This window comes from Typopeltis vanoorti, chromosome 17, assembly GCF_054136105.1.
Source record: "Typopeltis vanoorti isolate ZY-2024b chromosome 17, IOZ_Tvanoo_1.0, whole genome shotgun sequence".
NCBI classification, from domain to species: domain Eukaryota; kingdom Metazoa; phylum Arthropoda; class Arachnida; order Uropygi; family Thelyphonidae; genus Typopeltis; species Typopeltis vanoorti.
In genome coordinates, this window is record NC_143565.1 from 28,460,663 (window position 1) to 28,484,977 (window position 24,315).

Sequence of the window (24,315 nt, forward strand, 5' to 3'; positions counted from 1 at the left end):
AACCCACAGCGTGGAAATTGGCCTATACTCAACCCATTCCCAAGAAGGGCACTCTACTCCAGACAATTTGAGATTTGTCTTCTTGGAATTACCCTGACATCAAGCCTCTCCTGGCATAAACACATCACAACCATTGCATCCTCAGCTTCTAAAAAACTTGGATTTCTCTTTCATTGAAGACATTACTTCATCCCTGAACAGCTGTTAACTTTATTCAAATTGCAAATCCACCTAGCTATTGAATACTGCTCTCACATATGGAGTGGAGCCCCTAAAAGCTCCCTCAAAATGTTTGACTCAATACAAAGGAGAGGAATTACTTATTAATGACCAATGTTGTTGGTCAAGTTCGACAACATCATGCAACCCCCCACTTTCACACAGACTTTTGGTTTCTGCACTGTGTGTATTCTACAAATATTTCCATGGGAAATGTTCATCTGAAATAAATTAATAATTCCCCCACTTAGTACTAAGTTTGCTGGAACATGTGCAACTGCTGCTCAACATCCCTTCACAATGTACCTTGAAACCCACAGAACAGGTTTCTTTTCCTCCTACATCCCTGCAACTGCTGGATTGTGCAATGTCTCCCCCTGCCCCATTGTGTTTCCCAAGGAATACAATATACAGTCTTTTAAATCAAATGTAAACAAATTCCTCCTTTCCCAATCCACTACATACAGTACTAATGTACTATAGGTTGATCAACCAACCTCTCATGTACAGGCTCAACATAAAAAATAAATAAATAATAAATTAAAAAAATGTACCAAAGGCACATATGAGTCCAATGTGTATAATACTGAGCCTCCCAACAAAGAGAAAAAACTACTATTCTATAATAGGATGCCCATTTAAGAATCCATTTTCAGCATAGTTTATGTAACAGACAACTGTTTTTTTTTTTCTTATTGTTGTAGTATTTACTCCTAAATAAATCTCTCATCTTTTTCCATATTTATTAAGAACAGCTTCTATGATTATATATTAAAATAATGTGAGATTTACAACATTCTGAATTAAACAATAATTGCTACCTTGGTAAATTTCTCAGCCAGTTCAGCCAAGTGCTTAGTGTGTCTATCCAGCATCTGATTAACAGACTCTGGGTTTGAATCCCACCACAAGTATAGATCTTTCATGAATGTTTTTAGTGAAGAGACCAATTATATCACCTGGTGTAAGACCAGGAAGTTGCAGTACAATGTACCTTGGAAAAAGTTTCCATGTTTTTTTTTTTTTCTGCATGATTTCCAATTTATCTAACCCTTAACCTAACTATAGTACTAATACTAATGTACACAGGTCACCTACCTTTTATGGAAGAAATGCCCATTATCATGGAAGAAGGAGGGAGTGATATGATTGAGACTTTTAAACTGTTCAGAGTGGTTACAGGGTTGACACTGGGGAGTTCTTTCGCTTGGTTGAACAGCGGGAAGGAGTCATGACAAGGGGCCATCCCTGGAAGTTACGAAAGGAAACTGTGAGAAAGAGGGTGAGGAGTGGTTTCTTTACATGGAGGGTGGTTGAACCATGGAATGCATTGCCTGATGGAGTGGTGAGAGAGAGAGAGAACGGTCAATGCATTTAAGGAGTAGTATGATAGACTTTGTGTTTCCTAGGAGGGACCTCCCACGATGAGTCTTTTGACTCCATGGAGGCCTGAATAATAATAATAATATTCACACTGCATGATGCAAGGTGCATCATGCCATGTGACGAGTCACATGTATGTAGCTGATATAAATTGAAGGAATATGATGCTCCCAAGTCAGTGCAACTGTGTCTGGGTGAAATAGCTGTGAGAAAGAAATTGACAGAGTTTGAAACAGGCGTTCTGATAAGATGCCTGTTTCAAATGATGCGGGCCTATCTGTTCAGCAAACCGTTGACAAATTGGGACATCCCAAGTCAACAATCAGTGATACCATACCGAGATGGAAGTGGGGAGTCAATTGCAAGTGCTACTCACAGAGGTTGACCCACCACACTCACCAAACATGACCATAGGGTGCTACACGAGATAACATGTAAAAATTGATATTTGTCAGCAGACACGTTTAATGCAGAGTTCTGGGCATCAACTGGAGTACGAATCTGCACAAAAACAATCAGAATTTCACAACCAATATGCAAGGACCACATGTTGGTTGTGAACCAATATGCTGTCTGATATGTGAACCAATACGTGAACCGCATATAGAACCACAACATGCAAGCCACACATTACTCCAACCAACATGCACCATCTTCTGTGTACAGTGGGATGCAGAAGCTTGGATCCCACTATACTATGGAGCAACAAATTCAACATTCTATGGAGCAACAAATTACATTACACCCTATACTGAACAGAGGGACAGGTGTGGGTGCAGCAGACATCCAGTGAATGTCTCTTACCAGAGTGCATAACCCCAACTATGAAATTCGGAGGTGGCAGCATAATGGCATGGTCCTGATTTTTCTGGTTTGGCCTCCTACAGCCATTTGTGGTGCCACAAACAGTGAACTCCGAGCAGTATCTGAACATTCAGGACAATGCAATGCTTCCTACTTTGTGGTGTTCCTACAGAACTGACCATTGTCTCTTTTAGCAAAACAATGTACACTGTCATAAAGCTGCTGCTGTAACTGCATGGTTTGTGAACATGAATGTCACCACACTTGACTTTCCACCACAGAGCCATGATCTCAACCCTACTGAACATCTGTGGGATAAACTGAAGCACCCAGGATGTCAATACATGTCTACACAAAGAATGTCCAAAATTCCCATTGATCATTATCGTACACTTGTGCAAAGTATGCCCCATAGGATTGCTGCATTCACAGCAGTGAAAGGAGGTCCTCCATCTTATTAAGGTGGATGATGTGGTTGCTGACTACTTTCAAAGCAGTGATAAACTGAAATGACAGGTATAGTCTGATAAAGGATATAAAGAATCGAGCTATCACATCCTTATTCCTGCTCGTTAGTGTCCTTCTACTGTAGTAATCTGCTGGGTAATGTTTACCATCCTTTCAACATATTTGCTGAATTTCAGTTCCCTATCCCCCAACTTTCCAATACTGCTTGTCTCATTTAATATATTCCCAACAATGGAATATACAATACAGTTTTCCATCACAGAATCCCAAAGTTTAAAACTTTACACTCAGTCAAGATAAAACTTGTATCCCTAACTCATTTGCATCTTTCCAGCCAACTCAAATCCTCCTAAAGAACCAATTATATCAGCATCACTTCTAATAACTTAGCCCAGTTTAACACCATATATAAAAAACTGCATGCACCCCCCCCCCACACACACACACAGTAGCCCATTTACAATATCAATCACCTTGATATTGGAATACCAAACCTATTCACCAACTGCCAACTCCCACAATAAGTATTGACTCCATGTTGCACCTTGTGGATAGCCAATTGCCTATTCACCAAGTGATTATCTCAACTCATTCGTTACAAATTAAATATAAACAAATGCTTTGGCAAAAGCATTATGATCACTCAGTGCAGAGGAAAAAGATTAAAATAACTTCATGCAGTGGCTTATGAAATTATTTTAATGTGTTTGGGCAATGTGGTTGGGCAAGGAAAAATATAATGCTATCCTGGTGGTAGGACTTATACACTGACCATTCATAGGCATATTTTTTAAGGAAATTACATCAACTACCATAATATATTAACTAAAATAAATTTAATTAATACTTCCTATATTTTGGAAAAGTCAAATTGCCATCATCAGGATACAAAAAACCATAGGATACATAATATTAGCAGAAGATGCAGCACTACAGTAAGGTGAAACATGTCAACTGAAAGTAGGCCTAAAGTCCTGATAGTACCCTCTGGTGGACTAAATTGTGCTGAAGTGCAGAGGATGAGAAGCTCTTATCCTCAGCACTTCAGCACAATCTGGGGCAGTTCCATGCAACCAAATTTGTTCAGGTTAGGATAGTTTTGGAAGGTAAAAACAGAAATATCTATGATGCTAAGCATAATGGGAAAGGTCACTACCCAGACTGGTTTCAACCTGCATTGAGGTCTCAGCAGTGGGAGCCATACCCTTCATTACTTCAACCTTAGTATCACCTCTGGGTCTGGCTCCCACTGATGAGACCTCAATAAAGGTCGAAACCGGTCTGGGTAGTGAGCCTTCCCATAATGCATAGCATTATACATACCCGTAAAGATATGCGCTTCGCATTATGAGATACTAAGGCAAGGGATATAAAGTCATAAGCTTCTAAATACAAGTTGCCCCAGTCCTGAAAATAGTTCGAGTGCAAACTTGTTTACTTACACTTGGATAAAGGATTAAACCAAGTATATAATTTCTTGGTATCTTTAATTTAATGTGTTGTTTAAACATGCGCCAAGTCTTGTGAATGGGAGGAGGAGGTATAATTAAATGTTTAAGTTGATATGAGGCTGTTACCAGGTTGGTGTGGAAGAAATTTTTCTTGGAATGGGAGGGAGAAGAGAGTAGGGTAAGAGGCTACCCCTGGACACTATGTAAGGTTGTTGTGAGCAAGTGAGGAGTAGGGTCTTTGCATAGAGAGCAGTTGGTGAGTAGAAGGCACTGCCTGACATTGTGAGGAATGTGAACACAATGAATGACCAAAGAATAGTTTACTGAACTTTGTGTATAGTGTGCACCTCCCACAATGAGTCTTGACTCCATGGAAGTCTAATGTCTAATAATAATAGCATCCAAGCTGGTATCAATACTCCAGCTACCCCCAGCTTATTACTTCCCAAACCACTCCACCCTATACTAAAATTCTTATACTCACCAATCATAACTGATTGTAGTCTGTTCAATATCATTGTACCTACCCCTATCACCATTCTCCAGAAACTCTTTTATGACATTTGCTTCCTTTCACAGTCTCTAGATTCTCTGTTGAACCTGATCACCTGATATCTGCTTTCCTGAACTTTCTGTTCTTTTGTTCTCTCATACATATCCTTTCTCCTGTTCTTCAACAATTCATTTCTCACATTCTCCTTCTTCTCTTTATTATTATTATTCCCTCCGAGGAGTCAAAAGACTCATCGTAGGAGGTTCATTCAACTGACATATCATATAGAATCTCAAAATTCTATTTATCATATAGAATCTTAAAATTCTTAATGCTCCTTGCATTAACAACACATTCTGGTAATGCATTCTATTCACTGACAATTTTCCATGTAAAAAATCTACTCCTCACACTCTTCCCCACACTTTTACATAACTTCCAGGAATGACCTCTGGTTCTTCCCCTCTTGTCTTTTACTCCTTTTATAATCCCCTCTGGATTAATCTGATAAAATCCTCTCACCAACTTAAACATCTCTATCATAATCACCTCTTTTCCTCCTATCCACCAAACTCTGCAATCCACATTTCTTCAATCTCTCTCCAGCATTCCAAACTCCTTATATTGTCTTAAGTCACTCATCTCTGGACCAACTCCAATGTCTCCACATCACATTGAAAACGAGGTGATCAGATTTGAGCACAATAGTCCAAGTGTGATCTGACCAGTACCTTATACAGTGGTACAACCACTTCCTTATCCTTGCACATTAAGAGTACTTCTCATCATAGCAGAACTACGATGTACAACCTTTGCAACACTAGAAATATACCTTCTAAACTGTCTACTGTCTTTCTTTCATGCGTACACGGTGATCAAAATACATTTTGAAAATTATGGAGACAACTACCGTGTTGGAGTAAAAAACTTTATTTAAACTTAATATAAACCAAAATACATGCTCAACATTTTGACCTTCATATCAAGGTCATCATCTGGAGCATACACAATATATACACATGGAAAAAAGCTACACTACAATCTACATGGGTTTGCTAAAGTTACTGACTAACCATTACAACAATTATTGGCCTGACCTCTGGTGAAAAAATTATATTGGTGAAACTGGATGTACAATCCCTATAGGTAAAAAAGAACACAAAAGCCACATTAAATATAACAATTTTGGTGAAGCAGGCCTCTCAGATCATGCTCTCAACACCCTACATCAAATTGATTGGAAAAGTACCTACTCTTTACATCAGGGGTCGGCAACCTTTTCAGACTCGCGGGCCACATTTAACTTTTATTTATAATAACTGGGCTGCAACCATTTAATTAAAAGAAAATAGTGAACTAAAATATTTAAGTTATCAATTTTTATTATATCAATCTTGAAATACACAGAAATATTTAAAGTACAAAATATGAAACAAGCATGAAAATAAAACTCAATGAAAAATTATAGTCTATGCCAGAATAGTAAAGGCGTCAAAGAGGAGGAAATATTTAAAAAAAAAACGTTTTTTTTTTAAGTGATTTTTTTATTGGAAGGGGGGGGGGAATAGGGAAGCCAACTGAAGTTTTGCAAACAGGTGCCGAAACACTACTGACATGCCCCTGAATATAGTCTGACATAATTATTCTTCCTCTTGATTGGCATGTAGTGGAAAATTTCCCTTGAGTTAACCTTGGACTGACCAGCCAATCTCCTCTCATACTACACCTATTCTTTCTGTACCATGCTCGTCACCTTTCTAGCCTGCACTTATACTCTTCATGGATCTTATCACCACCAACTATCTTATGCCTCCTCCATAACATTTTCTTTTTCAGTACAGCTTGCTTGATTTCACTGTTCATCCATTTCACTCCCACTCTATTTACTCACTTAATCCTCAGTATGCAGTCATACATTGCTTTTGCTTTTGTCAGATACTGCCTTGTGAGTTTCCATGCATTATCAACATCTTTTTTGCTTAACTCATCTACCCAACGTACTGATGCTAACTGACTACAGTTTCCTATAATCACCTGCTTTATACTTCCATATGTATCCATTTTTGGCAGTGACCTTTTCTTGTTTAATCACTTATCAAACAAGTACTTCATGATCACTCTCACCAGCAGGCGGCAGTGTCAGCACTTCATTAACAAATACATCTTGTAAAGTTATCACCGAATCAAAAACATTAAAGCCTCTAGTTGCTTCAATCATGTGCTGCTTAAGATACTTATCTCTCAGAAATTCCACAAACTTGCTCTCCTTGTTCCCATACACTATCTCCTCCTTCCAGTCTATATTCTTGTAACTAAAGTCTCCCATCAGGATCATCTTCTTTTTACATGCCCAACTAATTTGCCTAAACATTTCACAATTTTTATCATATTAAGAAAGAAAATTAGTTTTAATTTCCTAATTTCCTTTGAGTGGCAAAGTAAGTTTGTGGATGCTAACTAAATGTTTAGGCATATTATCTTTTGTGTAGATGGTTGGAAGAACAGCTGTCATACAAAGAGAAGAAATGAATAATTCTTTCACAATCACACAATGTTATCAAATCCAAAAATTTTAGCCCTGGTGTTCCATCAAAATTTTAAGAACCTTACACCTGTTTTCATATACTATTCCCTCAGTTTCTGCTATTGAGTAACATCAAAATATAGTAAAAATAGTCAGGAGATAATGCCAGAAGAGTTGAAAAACTTAATAATAAACATGAATTATTTTTCTTTTATAAAGTTCAACTTGCAAGCAAAAAAATATTATCCATCTCTAGCAATAAACATGTAACATTTAATTAGAGGATTTTAACATATGCTGAATTCTGCAGCATATGTTAAAATAAAACTCTAAACTCATAACTCTAAAGAAATGAAAGCTAGCAAAATATATCTTTGTTGCCACAGCTAAAGGAAAATCGTGTTTTAGCAATCTGGTTAGTTATTATAACAGGGCAACAAATGCATTGGACAAGGGAAATGCATACAAAGTTGTATATTTAGATTTTGCAAAAAATCACTTGACAGACTGCCACATGACAAGCTCGTAATTGAAACAGATGGGGTTGGATAGTAGATTACTGTACTGGATTGGAGAGTGGCTGTCTGATAGGCAGCAAGCTATGTATGAGAGCATAATATCCCAAAATAAGTACACCACTAGAGGTGTACCACAAGGGTCTGTAGGCAATTGCTTTTAAAATTTGTTATTAAATGATATTGAGAAGGGCTTAAATAGTGAAACACAGTTGTTTACAGTTGATGGAAAGTTGGGAAGACCTGTGAGAAGTGGAACAGATGTTGTAGCCTTGCAAGCAGACTTGAATAAACATTGTTGATGGGCAAATAAGTAGGTTATCAGTTCAATGTCACAAAGTTTAAGGTTTTAAAATTTGGGAAGCAAAGATGGGATTCAGAGTATTGGGGTGGGGATATCTTAGAGAAGATGGAGGAGATAAGGGATCTGGGGTGATGATGGGTAGGGATCTGAAATTTCAGGGGAAATCTGCTAAAATTGTGAGAACATTTTAGTGGATTATGGCAATGATGCAGAGGATATTCATGTGTATAAATAAGGATGTTATAACTGCATTGTATAACGTTGTGATCAGACCACATATAGATTACTATGCACTGATCTGGTCAACTGGTTTACAAAAGGATGACCAGATGTTGGAAAGAGTTTAGATATGATTGACTAGAGTGGTTTCTGGTCTTTGAGAGAGAGAGAGAGTGAATGCAAACTGCAGTCAAGTAGATGGAGGAGGATGGAGGCATCCCGTAGACTTTCTGCAATGAGCCTATTGACTCCATTTAGAGCTGATAAGGATAATAAACAATCAAACAGGTAATCAGTATTCACTATTTAATAATTTGACATGATGTTATTTATTCAAATAACATCATGTGAATATTGATATTGCTTGTCACATATGATACGTGTATTTTGTTGTTGTCTGTTTAATTCTAAACAAAAAAAGGATTTCGTTGGTTCCGCTTGACAAATGTCCGTAGTTTAAAATACCACTTACCTATCTTCTGTCCAACAGCTGTGTTAAATGGGTTTCCACCCAACTGGGCTAAAATACCTGCCATATTATGCAGCTGAATATTATTATTTTTTTCTTTAATAGGGATATTTAATACTCAGAAACACTCGAAACGAAAGGGCAGACCATTTATAGGAAAGCACTATGAAGCAAATTAAACATTATACGTCACGCAACAATCACTGCATGTTACTGTTTATCTGTTTATTTACCAATCTCCAACTAGCAAATCGGAAGTTTGTTTGACACATAGCCTAATGTTCCATCTCACCTGGTTTCCTGCCTATGACGCTTGATTAGCAGCGCCATCTCTAAGGTTTCAAGTCTTTAAGAATTGTGTAACGTAAGAAATTGTAGTACTGTTGCCTAACTATTATAAAATACAGGGTGTTCGGGATAAATTTGACATATTTATAATTAATTATATTTTTCCGTAAGTTACATGTATTAACACACACTTCTCTTCATTTAAAAGTTTGGACCCTTCTTCATTCATATACAAGTTGTCAGAAAGGATGGATAGCTGGAACCCACCTGAATCATGGAAGAGAATAACTTGTATCATGATGATTCGTGCCCGCCATCAAAATAAGGATATTACGACTGCTGCCCAATGCTCCCTGAATACAGTAAAAACAATCAGGCATGAACTAGAGACTTGCAATGGTGACTACGAGGATGTAGCAAGAAGAAAGATCCCTAGCACACGATCTGATTGCGTTCGTACAGCAGGATTCCTCACAAATCTGCAGGAACAGGTGTTGAAGAACCCTGGCATTGGAATTCGGGCTTTGTTCGTGGAGTTGCTAACTGTAGTCAAGCCCTGGATAACAAGGGTAGCCAATGGTAGGCCGTATGTATGGCAGCAGGATTCGGCCCCTTGCCACACCTCTGGGAAAAGTCAAAAATGGTTGTCTGAAAATTTCTACGACTTCACCAGTCCAAATGTTTGGCCTCCAAACTCCCCAGACCTTAACCCCATGGATTATTTTGTATGGGGCGCAGTTGAAAAAGACACCAATCGCACTTCCAGTAATACAAAAGCCCAGTTAATGGATAAAATTAAAACAGTTTTTGCGGCCCTTCCCAGGGAGACTGTAGCATCAGCTTGTTCGAGGTTCCGAAGCAGAATTGAAGCTGTGATCGATGCTAATGGTGGTTATTTGAGTAAATCTTGTTGATAGTATTGTAATTAACTCTGCCTGTAATGTTTTTTTGTCAATTCATTAAATTTAATAGATACAAAGAAGATTTTCTTTTTCCTTACGAAACTGTCAAATTTATCCCGAACACCCTGTATATGTCATTTTCTGAGAAGTAATGATAAGTGAAGTGAAGTGAAGTGCTGTACCGAATTGTATACATGGTTAGTACAGAATTGTAGAGTTGTAAAATTGTAAAGTCTCAGTGTTCACTGTTGCTGTCGATTTTTTTATATTTTTATTTTAATTATTATCCTGAAAAGTGAAATGAATGCATATGGCATTATTATTATTATTATTATTATTATTATTATTATTATTATTATTATTATTATTATTATTATTATTATTATTATTATTATTATTATTATTATTATTATTATTATTATTATTATTATTAATAACAAAGAGGTACATGTAACCTGCGGAGTACCGCAAGGAGCTGTCCTATCTCCCATTCTATTTAACATAAACACACACACGACATAAGCCAACTCCCCCTAAAAAGTAAAATCTTCCAGTATGCAGATGACACTGCCATAGTATCCATTCACAACACTGCAAAAATCGCTTACAAAAATATGCAACACGACATCAATCAAATCACTAACTGGTTAACCGAAAACGGCATATATATAAACCCTGAAAAAACAAAGCTAATGATATTCAAAAATCCCCAAACCCTGCCCATAGAAACTAAATATCTCTATCAAACATTCATCCTCCTATACACAAAATGCAGAACATAAAATCACAACCATCACACAGGTGAAAACAACACGCTACCTTGGACTTCACTTCGATGCAGATCAAAGTTGGAATAGCCATACAAACTACCTACACACCAAGCTTAGGATAATAGCAAGCAAACTATACAGATTAAAAGACATTGCCCCAACCTACATAAAAATACTAATCTATAAAGCATTATGTGAAAACATTTTAAGATATGCAATCACATCATACGTATTCTGTGCAGACTACAGACTTAACAGGCTACAAGGTTGCAAGATAAAATGATAAAACTGATATTCTGGGAACAACCCACTCTTATGCAGGAAGCATGGACAAAACACAAAATATTTAAGGTGAAACACTTACGCCACTACACAGTCATGTTATAGTTCGCCCACCGTTTGTAGGTCCCTGCTTCGCGTCTTCCCAAGAATAGTCGATTCATGCTGAAGGGGAGAAAGAAATGAAGGACGTCCGCATTGGTCGCCAACACGCGACATCACGTGCTTTATAGGTAAAATATTCCAACTGTTATACAAGCAACATAGTTAACTACAATAATCATAAAAGAGAAGTTAATTTTCCGACCGGTAATAATAAACAATTCATCCCACTATACGGACTGATTACCCTATTATCGGAATGGATTCTCCTTTTTCTGAGATGCGCAGAAGTGTCGAAGGATCTCTAATCGGTGGGCGAACTATAAAACACTACTACAGCCCAACATATAGAGTAACCAGAACAACATATCAAATAACAAGACCACAGTCAACAAACTACATAACATATAAGTACAATAATCACTACGGCAAAGCCACCCGAAACTTCTACGTACCTGACATGATAAACAAACTGCCGTTCGACAACAGAAACCTAGGAACATACAGGGAGCTGAAACAGGCACTATATAAATATTATAGCGAGAATGAAAATTAGAGCAATTCCTGTTTCTCTCTCCCCCACCACACATACACACACACACAAACCTACGACAACCCCCCCCTCTCAAAAAACTACCACTACAAGAACACAAAGAAACAAACACACCATGTCTAAATCCAACCCTATTTTCACAAAAAAAAAAAAAAAAGTTAAACTGTAATAGCAGTCGAAGTCTTTCAAGCACGTACCAACAAACAGTAAAATCAACACCTGGCTTGTGACCACTATAGGAACACAACCATGAAACCACCACCCTCTGTCATCTATTATCTTCCTCAGATAAGCTCTGCTAAGCTTCGAGGAAGAAAATTACTAACTTGCAAGTATCTGTTATACACACTTGTAATGCGTTATAAATATTATATACATATAATTACTACAGCAACTATGTATGCAATTCATCTGAGACATAAAAAAAAAAATAAATAAATAAATTCTGTATAATCCTTATTGTAAATACTGTAAATATTATTATTGTATGTAACTTATACTGAGACATAATAAAAAAAAAAAAAAATTATTATTATTATTATTGAATTGTGTGTGTGTATGCTGCATTACTGCATTGTATCGTGAATTGTGTGCACATTGGTGCCAATCCATATTTAGCTAGTTTAAAAAAATGTATATTCATATTTATAAAATGTACTCTGCATTTTGTATATCGAATTTTCGTACTGTACAGAAAAGATAATATGTTTTTCATTGTGTGTGTGCAGATACTCTGTGTGATAGTAAACCTTATCATTTTCATTGTAAAAACAAAAACAAATAAGTCGTTTATAAAAAAAAAAAAAAAAAAAATTATTATTATTATTATTATTATTATATTCTAAATTCAAAAATTCTGTATAAACCTTATTGTAAATATTGTAAATATTATTATTGTATGTAATTTATACTGAGACATAATAAAATGTTAAAAAAAAAAAAAAAAAATTATAAGAGCTACCAGTAACCTGTGGAGAGAAAAAGCAGAGAGCTACCAGTAACCTGTGGAGTGCCACAGGGAGCTGTACTCTCCCCAACTCTATTCAACATTTACACTCACGATATTAATCAGTTACCACTCAAAGGTAAGATATTCCAGTACGCAGACGATACAGCAATAATATCCATCCATAATAACGCAAGCATAGCCCAAACAAATATGCAACATGATATAAATCTGATCATAGGCTGGCTCACGAAAAACTTCATACACCTAAACTCAGAAAAGACAAAACTAATGATATTCAGAAATCCACTGACTCGACCAGTTGATAACAAATATATAACTATCCAACATCCACTTTCCAACACAAAAAAACACACAGAACAGCAAAACCACCACAATCACTCAGGTTGAAACAATATGATACCTTGGAATTTACTTTGATGCAGATATGAACTGGAATAGCCATATAAAACATCCACACAACAAACTCCGAACAATAAGCGGCAAACTCTACAGATTAAAAGACATAGTTCCCATACGCCTAAAATCACTAATATACAAAGCACTATGCCAAAATATACTAAGATACGCTATAACAACGTATGCTTTCTGTGCACCCTACAAATTAAATAGATTAATGTCGCTACAGTACAAAATGACTAAACTGATCTTTTGGGAACAAAGAGAAAATCACGACCTTATAAACATTGCAATGGCAGAACACAAAATACTGACAGCAAAACATTTATGTCACTATGCAGCCTATTGCTAAAACATTATTTCGATGCCAACTACAGGACAGTTAGAAATACATACCGTATAACAAGACCTCAGACTACTAATTATATCACATATAAATACAATAATCACTACGGAAAGGCCACGCGAAACTTCTACATCCCAGACATGATAAACAATTTCCTTTTGAATACAGAAACCTTACAAACTACAATAACCTGAAAAGAGCTCTAAGGACATACTACGAACAAGAAACACGCACCCAAAATGGCATACAAACTTAATGAAACACAATATATTCGCTCAGGCTTCCAGTTCAGTGACGCATCAGTACATTCCAATTTATTGTGTGTGGGGGGTGGGGTGGGCGGAGGGTGCGCGCGGTGTGTGCGCGTGCATGCGTGTGCGTGTGAGTGCGCGCGCGCGAATTTCTCAATCATAGATTCCGTAGCATCCTAACACAGCAAAAAAAATAAATAAATAAATAAATAATAACCAACTGGTGTCATCCTCAGATAAGCTTACATTTAAGCTTCGAGGAAAGGAAAAAAAAAATTAGTTCTCATCCAAGATGTATCATATGTAACCAAATACATGTAATGTAAGTATCACAAGAAAACCAATGTATGTATTATATGTAAACCAATGTACGTAATGTAAATATCACATGTAAACAAATGTAAGTAATGTATCATATGTAAACAAATGAATATAATGTATATAATAATTGTAACAAATGTATGTAATGTATATAATAACTGTAACAAATGTATGCAATGTAAAAAAAAAAAATTCTTTTAAAAGTAAATCATGAGTTTACACCGTATGTTTGTGAAAATAAAGACACATAATATTCAGATTGCATATGTGTAAATACTGTTGAATAATCACACCTTTTCAAACTTGAAAAAAAAATAGTAAACCACAACATGTAATATCATACAACTTATGTAACTCTGAACAATATAATTGCAAATTATTATTATGATTGTTATATAAAAAAAAACTGTTATCATCATTAGTATTTAAATCTCATTATATGTAGCACAAAGTGCTGAACCTTTTAAAATAATATACTGAATAGATGATCATTGTACATATGTAAATATTTGAAAGAACAATAATAAAAAAAAATAATAAAATTATTATTATTATTATTATTATTATTATTAAAAAATCAGCTAACACCTTTTTATTCCCGTATATGGAGTAAGCGAGGCGCCATTAAGCCCGATTAAACTTTTGGAGACTGAGTGGGCAGTTCAATCTCCACTGGTACCCAATCAGAGATAACTTTCCCAAGGCTATCACTAATTAAGCAGCACACAGTGAAGAGAAATGGCTCACCATATGCCGCCATCTCGTGGTCCCTAACCCTAACACAAAATATTTAATGTCTGAAATAATGTGGGTTCTACGGTCGATTTTTTTTTGAGTTTACGGGGCGAAAAACTCGCGTTTCTGAGAGAAAAAACCTGCTTGCTCATGCCAGAGAACGACTAACTCGGGAACCTGTCGAAAAAAGGCTTAGAAAAATTTCCTCTAGTCGCCGACTAGATTCGAATGCAAGTCTTCCTTCGTGCGGTTAAGAGCTGTGGTGTGCAAATGTCACATCCACTGAGCTACACAGGCTCTGTTATTATTATTATTATTACAGTAGAATCCGCTTATTGTGATCGCGGATAATATTATCTATCGGCTATTGCTATCAAAATCAGTCTGTCTCAGAAAGCATCATAAAAATGAATTTAAAATAATCTGTCTATTATAATCAAAGTTCCAGTTATTGTTATCGAAATCCTCAAATATTTAGCCTTTTGCATCTCATTTCTTAGAATTCTGAGAAATAAGGTTCAATTAGGAGAAAATTTAACAAAGAACATTTGTCGAAATCTAACTTTCTTGCTAATCTTCCTTTAATCCCAAAGCAAATGCAGGTGGGTAATCTTAATCTTCCATAAATCTTAAATCTTCCAGGTTAATGCAGGTGGGGTGGGATATAAATACAGTCTAATTGTGATGTTTCGAATTTTTTTGCGTGCTCTCTTTCAGTAAGTGAATTTGACTTTAAGTGCTCGTTAAAACTGCCCTTGGCATTATGGCAGAAGCAAGTAATTATAAAAAAAATCAGCTAACGCCTTTTTATTCCCGTATAGGGAGTAGGTGAGGCCGTTTATCCTATCTCCACTGGCAGCCAATCAGAGATAGCTGGCCCAATGCTACCACTAATTAAACGGCAAGCAATTAAGAGAGATGACGGCTCAACAAGTGCCGCCATCTCATAGTCCCTAACCCTAACACAATATATTTAATGTCTGAAATAATGTGGGTTCTACAGTCGATTTTCTTGAGTTTACGGGGTGTAAAAACCGAGTTTGGGGAGAAAATCCCCGCTTGCCCGTGCCAGAGATCGACTAACTCGGGAACCGGTCGAAAAAAGGCTTAGAAAAATTTCCTCTAGACGATTAGATTCCAAACAAAGTCTTTCTTCGAGTGGTTAAGCACCGTGACGTGCAAACGCCATATCCAGTGAGCTACACAGGCTCTGCAAGTAATTGTATTATTATTATTATTATTATTATTATGTGACGCCTACAGGGAGTCCAAAGATTCATCGAGAAAGAGTGTGCCAACAGTATCAAACGATTTAATTCCTTCCAACTACTAACCACGCTCAAACTTGCTTAACTTTTTAAGAGCGATTAGTAGCAGAGGCTCTATCAATCGACCAACCTTTGCTGAGTTGCTGTTGGCACTTCCTTAACTGTTACCTTTTCAGTATAAGAGGATCTCAGAGCAGGTGTGATAGTGGCTATCTTTTCAAGAAAAGCAAAGATCTGGTACATTTACTGCTGATACTAAAGTTGAATCAACATTAAAAATTTAGTTTAGTAATGTTCGTGAAAGAATGCTTCGATTAATGGGCCTTTGATTTGTCAAAAATCAGAACTTGCCAAAACAATGCGCAAAGAAAATTCACCGTAACTGATGGGTGGTTTAACAGATGGGAAAAGTGAGTGAATATCGTGTACAAGCGTATTCATGGCGAAGAAAAAAGTGCTGATTTTTTATCAGCTGATGATGGATTAAGACCGAGTGGCCAACAATTATTGCTGAATATTCTTCCGAGGATATTAACAATGCACACGAAACAGGGCTGTATATTCGTGCAATGCCTGAACACACTTATTTGTTTAAAAATGAAAGTATTGTACTAAAGGATTAAAATCTTCAAAAGAGCGAGTGACAGTTCTTTGTTGTGCTAATATGAAAGGTGAGAAAAGAGAGCTCCTAGTGATTGAAAAAAGTAAAAATCGGTGTTTTAAAAGTGTCAAACGTTTGCCTGTTCACTACTGTTCTAGTCCAAATGCTTGGATGAATAATGACATTTTCAACAATTAGTTAAATGAGATCTTAAATTAAAGAACATCAAATTAATTTTCTTGCCTTCGAACCCTACATCGTTAATTCAATCATGTGACCAAAGCATTTTTATTATCGCAGGGAAGTTCGTGCGAAAATTATAGCTGAACTTGATTATATAAAAGACCAATCTGATGCAAGGGCAATTGCAAAACAGATTTCCCTTCTTGATGCATTGCATTTGGTAGCAATGTCATGGAAGCAAGTCTCAGAGAAGACTCTTAAAAACTCCTTCCGAAAAAGTGGATTTTTTATAGATTTTATTTTTGTGATCGGAGATTGAACTGCCCCCTCAGTCTCCAAAAGTTAGATAGGGCTAAAAAACGGCCTCACCTACTCCCTGTACGGGAACAAAAAGGCTTGAGCTGATTTTTTTTTGGGGGGGGGGGGTGGAAGTCGCATGTTGGATTTTTTAAAACAAACTCTGAAACTCCTTGTTCCGGAGAATTTTAATATCTTAGAAATTAAATTTTTAATAAAACCCCAGTCGATATGTTAAAAGAAGAATTTGAATATTGGTCGAATATTGATAACAACGTTGAAGTGGAGGCTACAATGACAGTGTCAGAAATATGTTAAGCTGTTTCCGATGAGAACTTTAAATTATAGAAAAAAGCGAACCTAATACAAGTATACAATAACAAATTTAGAAGTTGCTGCAACTAATGACCAGATGCAAGAACTTCTATTAATACTTCCTCGCAGTGTGTGTGTGCAACATAGAGCGACAAACTTCGAAAGGCAATTATGAGTATGAGCAATTTATTCGTGAAGTACTGTATTCAAACACACAACAGACAATAAATACTAGATAAGTTTTTAAAATAAATTTTATGATGAAGATTATTAAAAAGTTGTTTAAACCAATAAATGAAATTAAATAATGTTCATAACAATAAATTGAAATAAAATGATGCAATTGTTTATATCCTTTGCTTAATGTTATCAGCTAGTTATTGTTATCGAAAACTGACTGTCCCAAAGTGATCACAATAAGCGGCGTCTACTGTATTATTATTATTTTACGACAACTCCATGGAGTCTGGAGACTCGTCGCGAGAGACCCAAATCAGCCACCATACACACATAAATCATATCATAACTCTCATTGAATTCATTCACTGTCAGGGAACTCATATCTGGCAATTCATTTACTCACTCACCACTCTCCACGCAAAAAAAAAAAAAAAAAAAGTGGTCCGCACACCTGTACTAACCACACTCATACAAAATTTCCAAGAATGACCGACAGTTCTCTGACTATTCGTTATATATTGAAAAATTATCACTTGCGTCAATTTCATAGACATGATATCATTGCATCAATTTTATAGGCATGATAGCTATGTCCCCTTAAAAGGCGACATATCTATCATGTCCCCTTTTTTCCGTCTATCAACTAAACTTTGTAACCCACAAACCATAAACCTATCCTCGTAAAAATTATTCCGCAGAAGGTTTGTGGTGTCACCTTCTTGGTCACACGTCCCTGAATCCTCGATCACTTTCTCGTCCCCAAGAAATCCAGGTGATGACCAAATCTGATCGCAGAGTCAAGATGTAGCGGAATCAGAGCCATAAAGAGGAATAATAACTTATGTTTACTTTTAAGCATGTTTTTCATCATCTAAGAAATTCGCTAAGCTGTTTTACCAACTTTTACAATATGCCCTCTGAGCTTTAACCACCATTATCCTGAAATACATATCATCAACGAATATCCTGCAAACCAATACCATCAATATGATACACTATATGTAACCTTTTCAACCCAAAGTGCATAACTTTACATTTTGCAACATTAAATTGACAATCACTATCCTTTGCCCACAATGGCAATTTATTGAAATCATCCTAAAATTAAAAACTATTATTAAAAATAATTTTTATTATTTAATGCATGCCATGTGTGGCTCAAAAGAAATTGTGTTTGCACTCCTAAATGCTACACTGTCAGAAGAAAGAGGTCATCAGTTCTATTCTAATCGCGAATTACAGGAAATTTTTCTAAACCTTTATTATTTTTTTTTTTTTTTTTTGACCGGTTCCCGAATTAGTCGATTTCTAGCACAGGCAAGCCGTTTTTTTTTTCTCCCGGAAATTCGAGTTTTTCATCCGGTAAACTCAAGAAAATCGACTATAGAACCCACACTATTTCAGACATTTAAAATGTTATGTTAGGCTTAGCAACCACGAGATGGTGCACTTATTGAGCCGTCTCTTCACTGTGAGTCGCTTAAATTAGTAATAGTCTTGGGCCAGCTGTCTCTGATTAACTACTAGTGGAGGTTGAACTGCCCACTCAGTCTCCAAAAATTTAGATAGGGCTAATAAGGTCTCCCCTACTCCCTATACGGGAATAAAAGGAGTAAATAATAATGATTTATGTATCTATCGTACGGAGCCTATGTAGCTCAGTAAAAGTGGCGTTTGCACTCTACAGGGCTTGAACGTACGAAGAAAGAATTTGGTGGTTCAAATCTAGTTGCCGACTAGAGGAAATTTTTCTAATTCTTTTTTCGACTGGTTCCAGAGTTAGTCGATCTCTGGCACGGGCTAGCGTTTTTTTCTCCCGGAAACTCGGGTTTCTCGTCACATAAACTCAAGAAAATCGACCGTCGATTCCATACTATTTTCAGACATTAAAAATATTGTGTGAGGGTTAGGGATCACGAGATGGCGGCATTAGCTTGCCGCCTTGTTCACTGCGTACCGATGAATCAGTGATAGCCTTGGACAAGCTATCTCTCTGATTGGCTACCAGTGGAGATTGAACTGTCCGCTCAGTCTCCAAAAGATAGATAGGGTAAACGCCCCGCCATCTCCCTATACGGGAACAAATAGGCGTTAGCTGTTTTGTTTTTTTTATTTGTCGTATAGCTTGCTTGTACACATGGTTAAAAGACAAGAATGTATAATACACATGAGTATAGATAAGATACACATATATGATTTTAAAAAAAGTCTACATTCAGACAAATACATATATGAAATTTATGAGAAGCATCAGATTGAAGATTACTCATATTTGAACATTTAGGTTTTTGATCCAGTTGATCGCTTTTGGGGATAGATCAAAGATATCCTTAAAGTCACTTGGATATGCTGTCAGCTCGCATTCCTGTACTATATGGTAAATGGTTTCGATCTTGGCTCCACAGGGACAGTGGGGATTTGGTATCTTACCCCACTTTGAAAGTAAGTTTCCACATACACCATGCCTGTACGAATCCTGTTAGCCGTCGTCCATATATTCCTGGGCAGATCAAATCCACATGGTTTTTTTGGAAGATGTTTATGTGATTGCGAACTTCAGGTGATACTGCTTGGGACCACAGTACATCCCACCTACTCACCATACTCTCATTCTGACTAAGAAGATTACGGGCGGTTTTTATGGCAGGGCTTCTGGATTTTAGTCTGTTGGATAAAGCATCTGGAATAAATTCATGTATTTGGAGATTTTGATTATTTAAAATTCTTTTACATTCACGAAGCAAGGCTTCCTGTTGTCGAGGCTTCATATTTCTCCTCCGGAAGCAAGGCTTCCGGAGGAGCAATATGGCTCAAAGTGGGGAGCCATTGTAAGGGTGCACTCGTAATGCAACCTGTTATTAAACGCAGAGTGGAGTTAAGTTGAGTATCTAGTTTATTGACATGGTAACTATTGAGCCGAACAGGAGCACCATATTCTGCTGCACTGTAAAATAGACCCATTAAAGTGCATCGCAGAGTTGTGGCACTTGAGCCCCTTATAGTACCACAAAGCTTCTGAACTATGTTATTTCTGGTGTGAACTTTAGCAGCGATATTAATCATAATAATAATGATAATAATAATAATAATACATGAGCCATTCTTGTAATCAGATACACAGCAGACATATTTGACTGGACACAAGCCCGTTTGGATGAAGTTGATCGTAAAATACCAAAATGATTGACAATGAAACATACCTTTCTCCCATGCAGTGATGTGAGTCGGTTACACACAGCCAAGAAAATGTGAAGGACGTGGTCTTTTACAAGTCAAGAAAACAGTACAAGAAAAGTAGTCGTCGAAAGATTATATCTATAAAAGCAGATAAAAGGTGCTCAATGAAGCATGCGAAGAAAAAGTAGTGAATGATGTAGTTTGAAGCCTCACAAGGAGAAAGCAATGGGTGTGAAAAAGATCAGAAGATTAGAAAAATAAAGCAATCCATGGTCGATATTTGAAAGATACTGAACAAAAAGAAGACAATCTTTTAATTTAGCAATGGAAACATCAACAAAAAGATAGGCCTGATATTTGCAGCTCAAGAACAATCACTAGAAATAAATGTAATAAAGACAACATTCAAAATATCTGTAATGATAACGAAAGCTGCATGTGCAGAGCTAACGAGGAGCCAATGGATCATCTAATTAGTTCTTGCAACAAGATCGTCCATACAGACTATAAACAAATAGCGTAAATAACTTAGTAGCAAACGCTATACACTGAGCTGAAGCAGAATATATGGTTTCCCAACTTCTAAAAATTCCAAGGAAAACAGTTGAAAAATAATTGAAAATGAAAATGCAAAGACTTTAAAATTCATAGAGATAGGCATCTTTAACATAATATGCCAAACTTCACTGTAGTTGAGCAACATAGTACAAGAATATATGCTAGGGAGTTAGTAGAGTAGAAGAAACAGTGCATGAAACTGACCAAGCATAGGGACTAACGCCTTTTTATTCCCGTATAGAGAGTGGGCAAAGCAGTTTTAGCCCTATGTTACTTTTGGAGACTAAGTGGGCAGTTCCTCCACTGGTAGCATCCTCGACTGGTAACATCAAACGCCGCATCCACCCAATCAGAGATAGCTGGCCCAAGGTTAATTAAGTAACACCCAGTGAAGAGAGACGGCTCAACACGTGCCGCCATCTCGTGGTCCCTAACCCCCTAACACAATATATATTTAATGTTTGAAAAATAATGTAGGTTCTACGGTCGATTTTCTTGAGTTTACTGGACGAAAAAAAAACTCGCGTTTCCGGGAGAAAAAACCGATTGCTCGTGCCAGAGATCGACTAACTCCGGAACCGGTCGAAGAAAGGCTTAGAAAAATTTCCTCTAGTCGCCGATTAGATTAGAAAGCAAGCCCTCTTTTATGCAGTCAAGCGCTTTGGGGTGCAAATGCCATATCCACTGAGCTGGAGCAAGCAAGTAACAGCAATTACTATCACAGGATCCCTAGAATCGACATCAAAAACATATATGAAACATCTGGTAAAGTTGAATTGTTTTTTCTTCATGGCTTGTTGTTTGTTGTAATAGCAGTTTTCTGAGTTTGTTTTTTTAATAAGCTCACGCCTATTATTGCCTTATACGGAGAAGGCGAGGCTGTTTTAGTTCTATCTAACTTTTGGAGACTCAGTAGGTAGTTTAATCTCCACTCATAGCAATCAGATACAGCTGACCCAAGGCTATCACTAATTTAAGCGGCACACAGTGAACAAACGAATAACAAGCGCCGCCATCTCATGCTCCAAAACTCTACGACAGTATTTCCATGTCTGAAATAGTGTGGTTTCTACAGTCGATTTTCTTGAGTTTACTGAACGAAAAACCCGAGTTTCAGTGGTAAAAACCCACTTACCTGTGCCAGAGATCAACTAACTCGTTATTATTTTTACTGTCATCATCATCACCGTCAAAAAATCACCTAACACCTTTTATTCCCTTATAGAGAGTAAGTCAGGCCTTTTAACCCTATCTAGGTTTTGGAGACTGTTCTCTACTACTAGCCAATCAGCGATAGCGGGCCCAAAACTAGCACTAATTATAAGCAGCAACCGATGAAAAGACTGGCAAACAAGTACTGCCATGTATTGATAACTAAAATTATTATTTAAAGAACAATTTGAGTGGTGATACAGAACAATTCAGATTCCATCCAAGAATCTAAAAATAGTCTGTCAGGTCAGGTAGCGTCGTAAACTATGGACTTTTCCCAGTAATACTGTTTTTTGTAGATCATATTGGGTCACTTCGTTGATGTTTAATTGCTGTAAATAGTTGGATGGCTTCTTTGAAATTGCGCTGAGTGCACTGATAACTATTGGGATGACTTTAGCGTGTTTAAAACACAGCCTGCCAACTTCGATTGCCAGATCTCGATATTTAGTAATTTTTTCTAGTTCTTTGTTGTTAATATTGTTATCACGGGGTACTGCGATATCAATAATCCAAGTCTGTCAATGTTCGATAATTGTGATGTCAGGTCTGTTGTGTTTCTAATGCGGATCAGTTTCTATTCGAAAGTCCACGAGAATTTCTGCTGTTTCGTTTTCCAGTATTTTATGCAGTACTCTATTTTATGCTGCCACTAATTATCAGATGTAGAAAAGCCATATTATTTTCGCAACTCGATCATGTCGGTATTTATAGTCAGTTTGAGCTATCTTGCTGCAGGCACTGATTAGATGTTCTACAGTCTCATCTTTCTGATCTCATTTTCTGATCATAATCAGCATTTGCTATTATAATTGATGTTCACAATTTTTGCTTTCATTGCATCAGTTTGTAATGCCTGTTCTTGAGCTGCTAGAATAAAGCCTTCTATTTCTTTTTTAATATATTCATATTGTAGCCATTTCCACGCCTTGTTCATGTTGGACAGATTTTTCTCTTCCTCTTTGTAATCGCATTTGTTTCCTGTTGCTTTCAGTTAACCCTCTTCCGTGTAACTACTTGAATCATTTGCTCAGAGCTATTGTTGATGTAACTTTTTGAGCTAATATCTTCTTCTTCCACAGTTTGTCTCACTTGCAGCAGACCCCGTCCACTTATTCTCCTTGGTAGGTACAAACGGTCACCATCACTTCGTGGATGTAATGCATGTACATGGTCATTAGTTTCTAGTTTCGAAGTCCAATTTGTCCAGGTCTTCTTTTGTCCAATCTATTATGCCAGCTGTGTACCGAATGACTGGTATAGCCCAAGAATTCATTGCTTTTATTGCCTTTAGTCTATTTAGTTTTGTTTTCAGAATATTTCAAATTCTTTCGGTGTATTCTTCTGCTGCCTGTTGTTTAACTTTCGAGTGGAGAATGTCACTGGCCTTTAATGTTGCTAGGTATTTGTGGTATTCGTCAGCTGAAATTGCTTTTATATATTTCTCTTGATCAAAATTAAAATTGCTAGTGCCATTAATTTTTGCTCGTTTAATAAATAAAACTGCGTATTTATCTAAACCAAATTCCATTTTGATGTCCTAACTGAGAATACCAGCTATGTTCAGTTTTTTTATTTATTTATTCGTATGGAGTTTACTCTCTTTTTCTCCCCGTCCCTATTGGGGCAGTTTCCTCCCTTTTTCTCCCACGTCCCTATTGGAGCGAGTTGAGCCCCCTCATGAGGGGGTTAAGTATTTAAGGCTGTAGATCCGTGTGTGTTCACGGGGCCGGTTTGCCTGCTTGCGGGATGAAAAACGCCA

At 36.8% G+C, this 24,315-nt stretch overlaps 1 protein-coding gene across 1 annotated transcript in view; it reads right to left on the reverse strand.

The window, feature by feature from the left end:
- Positions 1–9,065, reverse strand: part of LOC150097244 (TOM1-like protein 2) — a 253,155-nt gene extending 244,090 nt beyond the window's left edge. Inside the window, exon 1 of the mRNA XM_090407627.1 lies at positions 8,853–9,065. Coding sequence (XP_090263753.1) covers positions 8,853–8,916 — 64 coding nt within the window. The 5' untranslated portion in view covers positions 8,917–9,065. The remainder of the gene's footprint in view (positions 1–8,852) is intronic.
- Between the last annotated feature and the right edge of the window lie 15,250 nt (positions 9,066–24,315).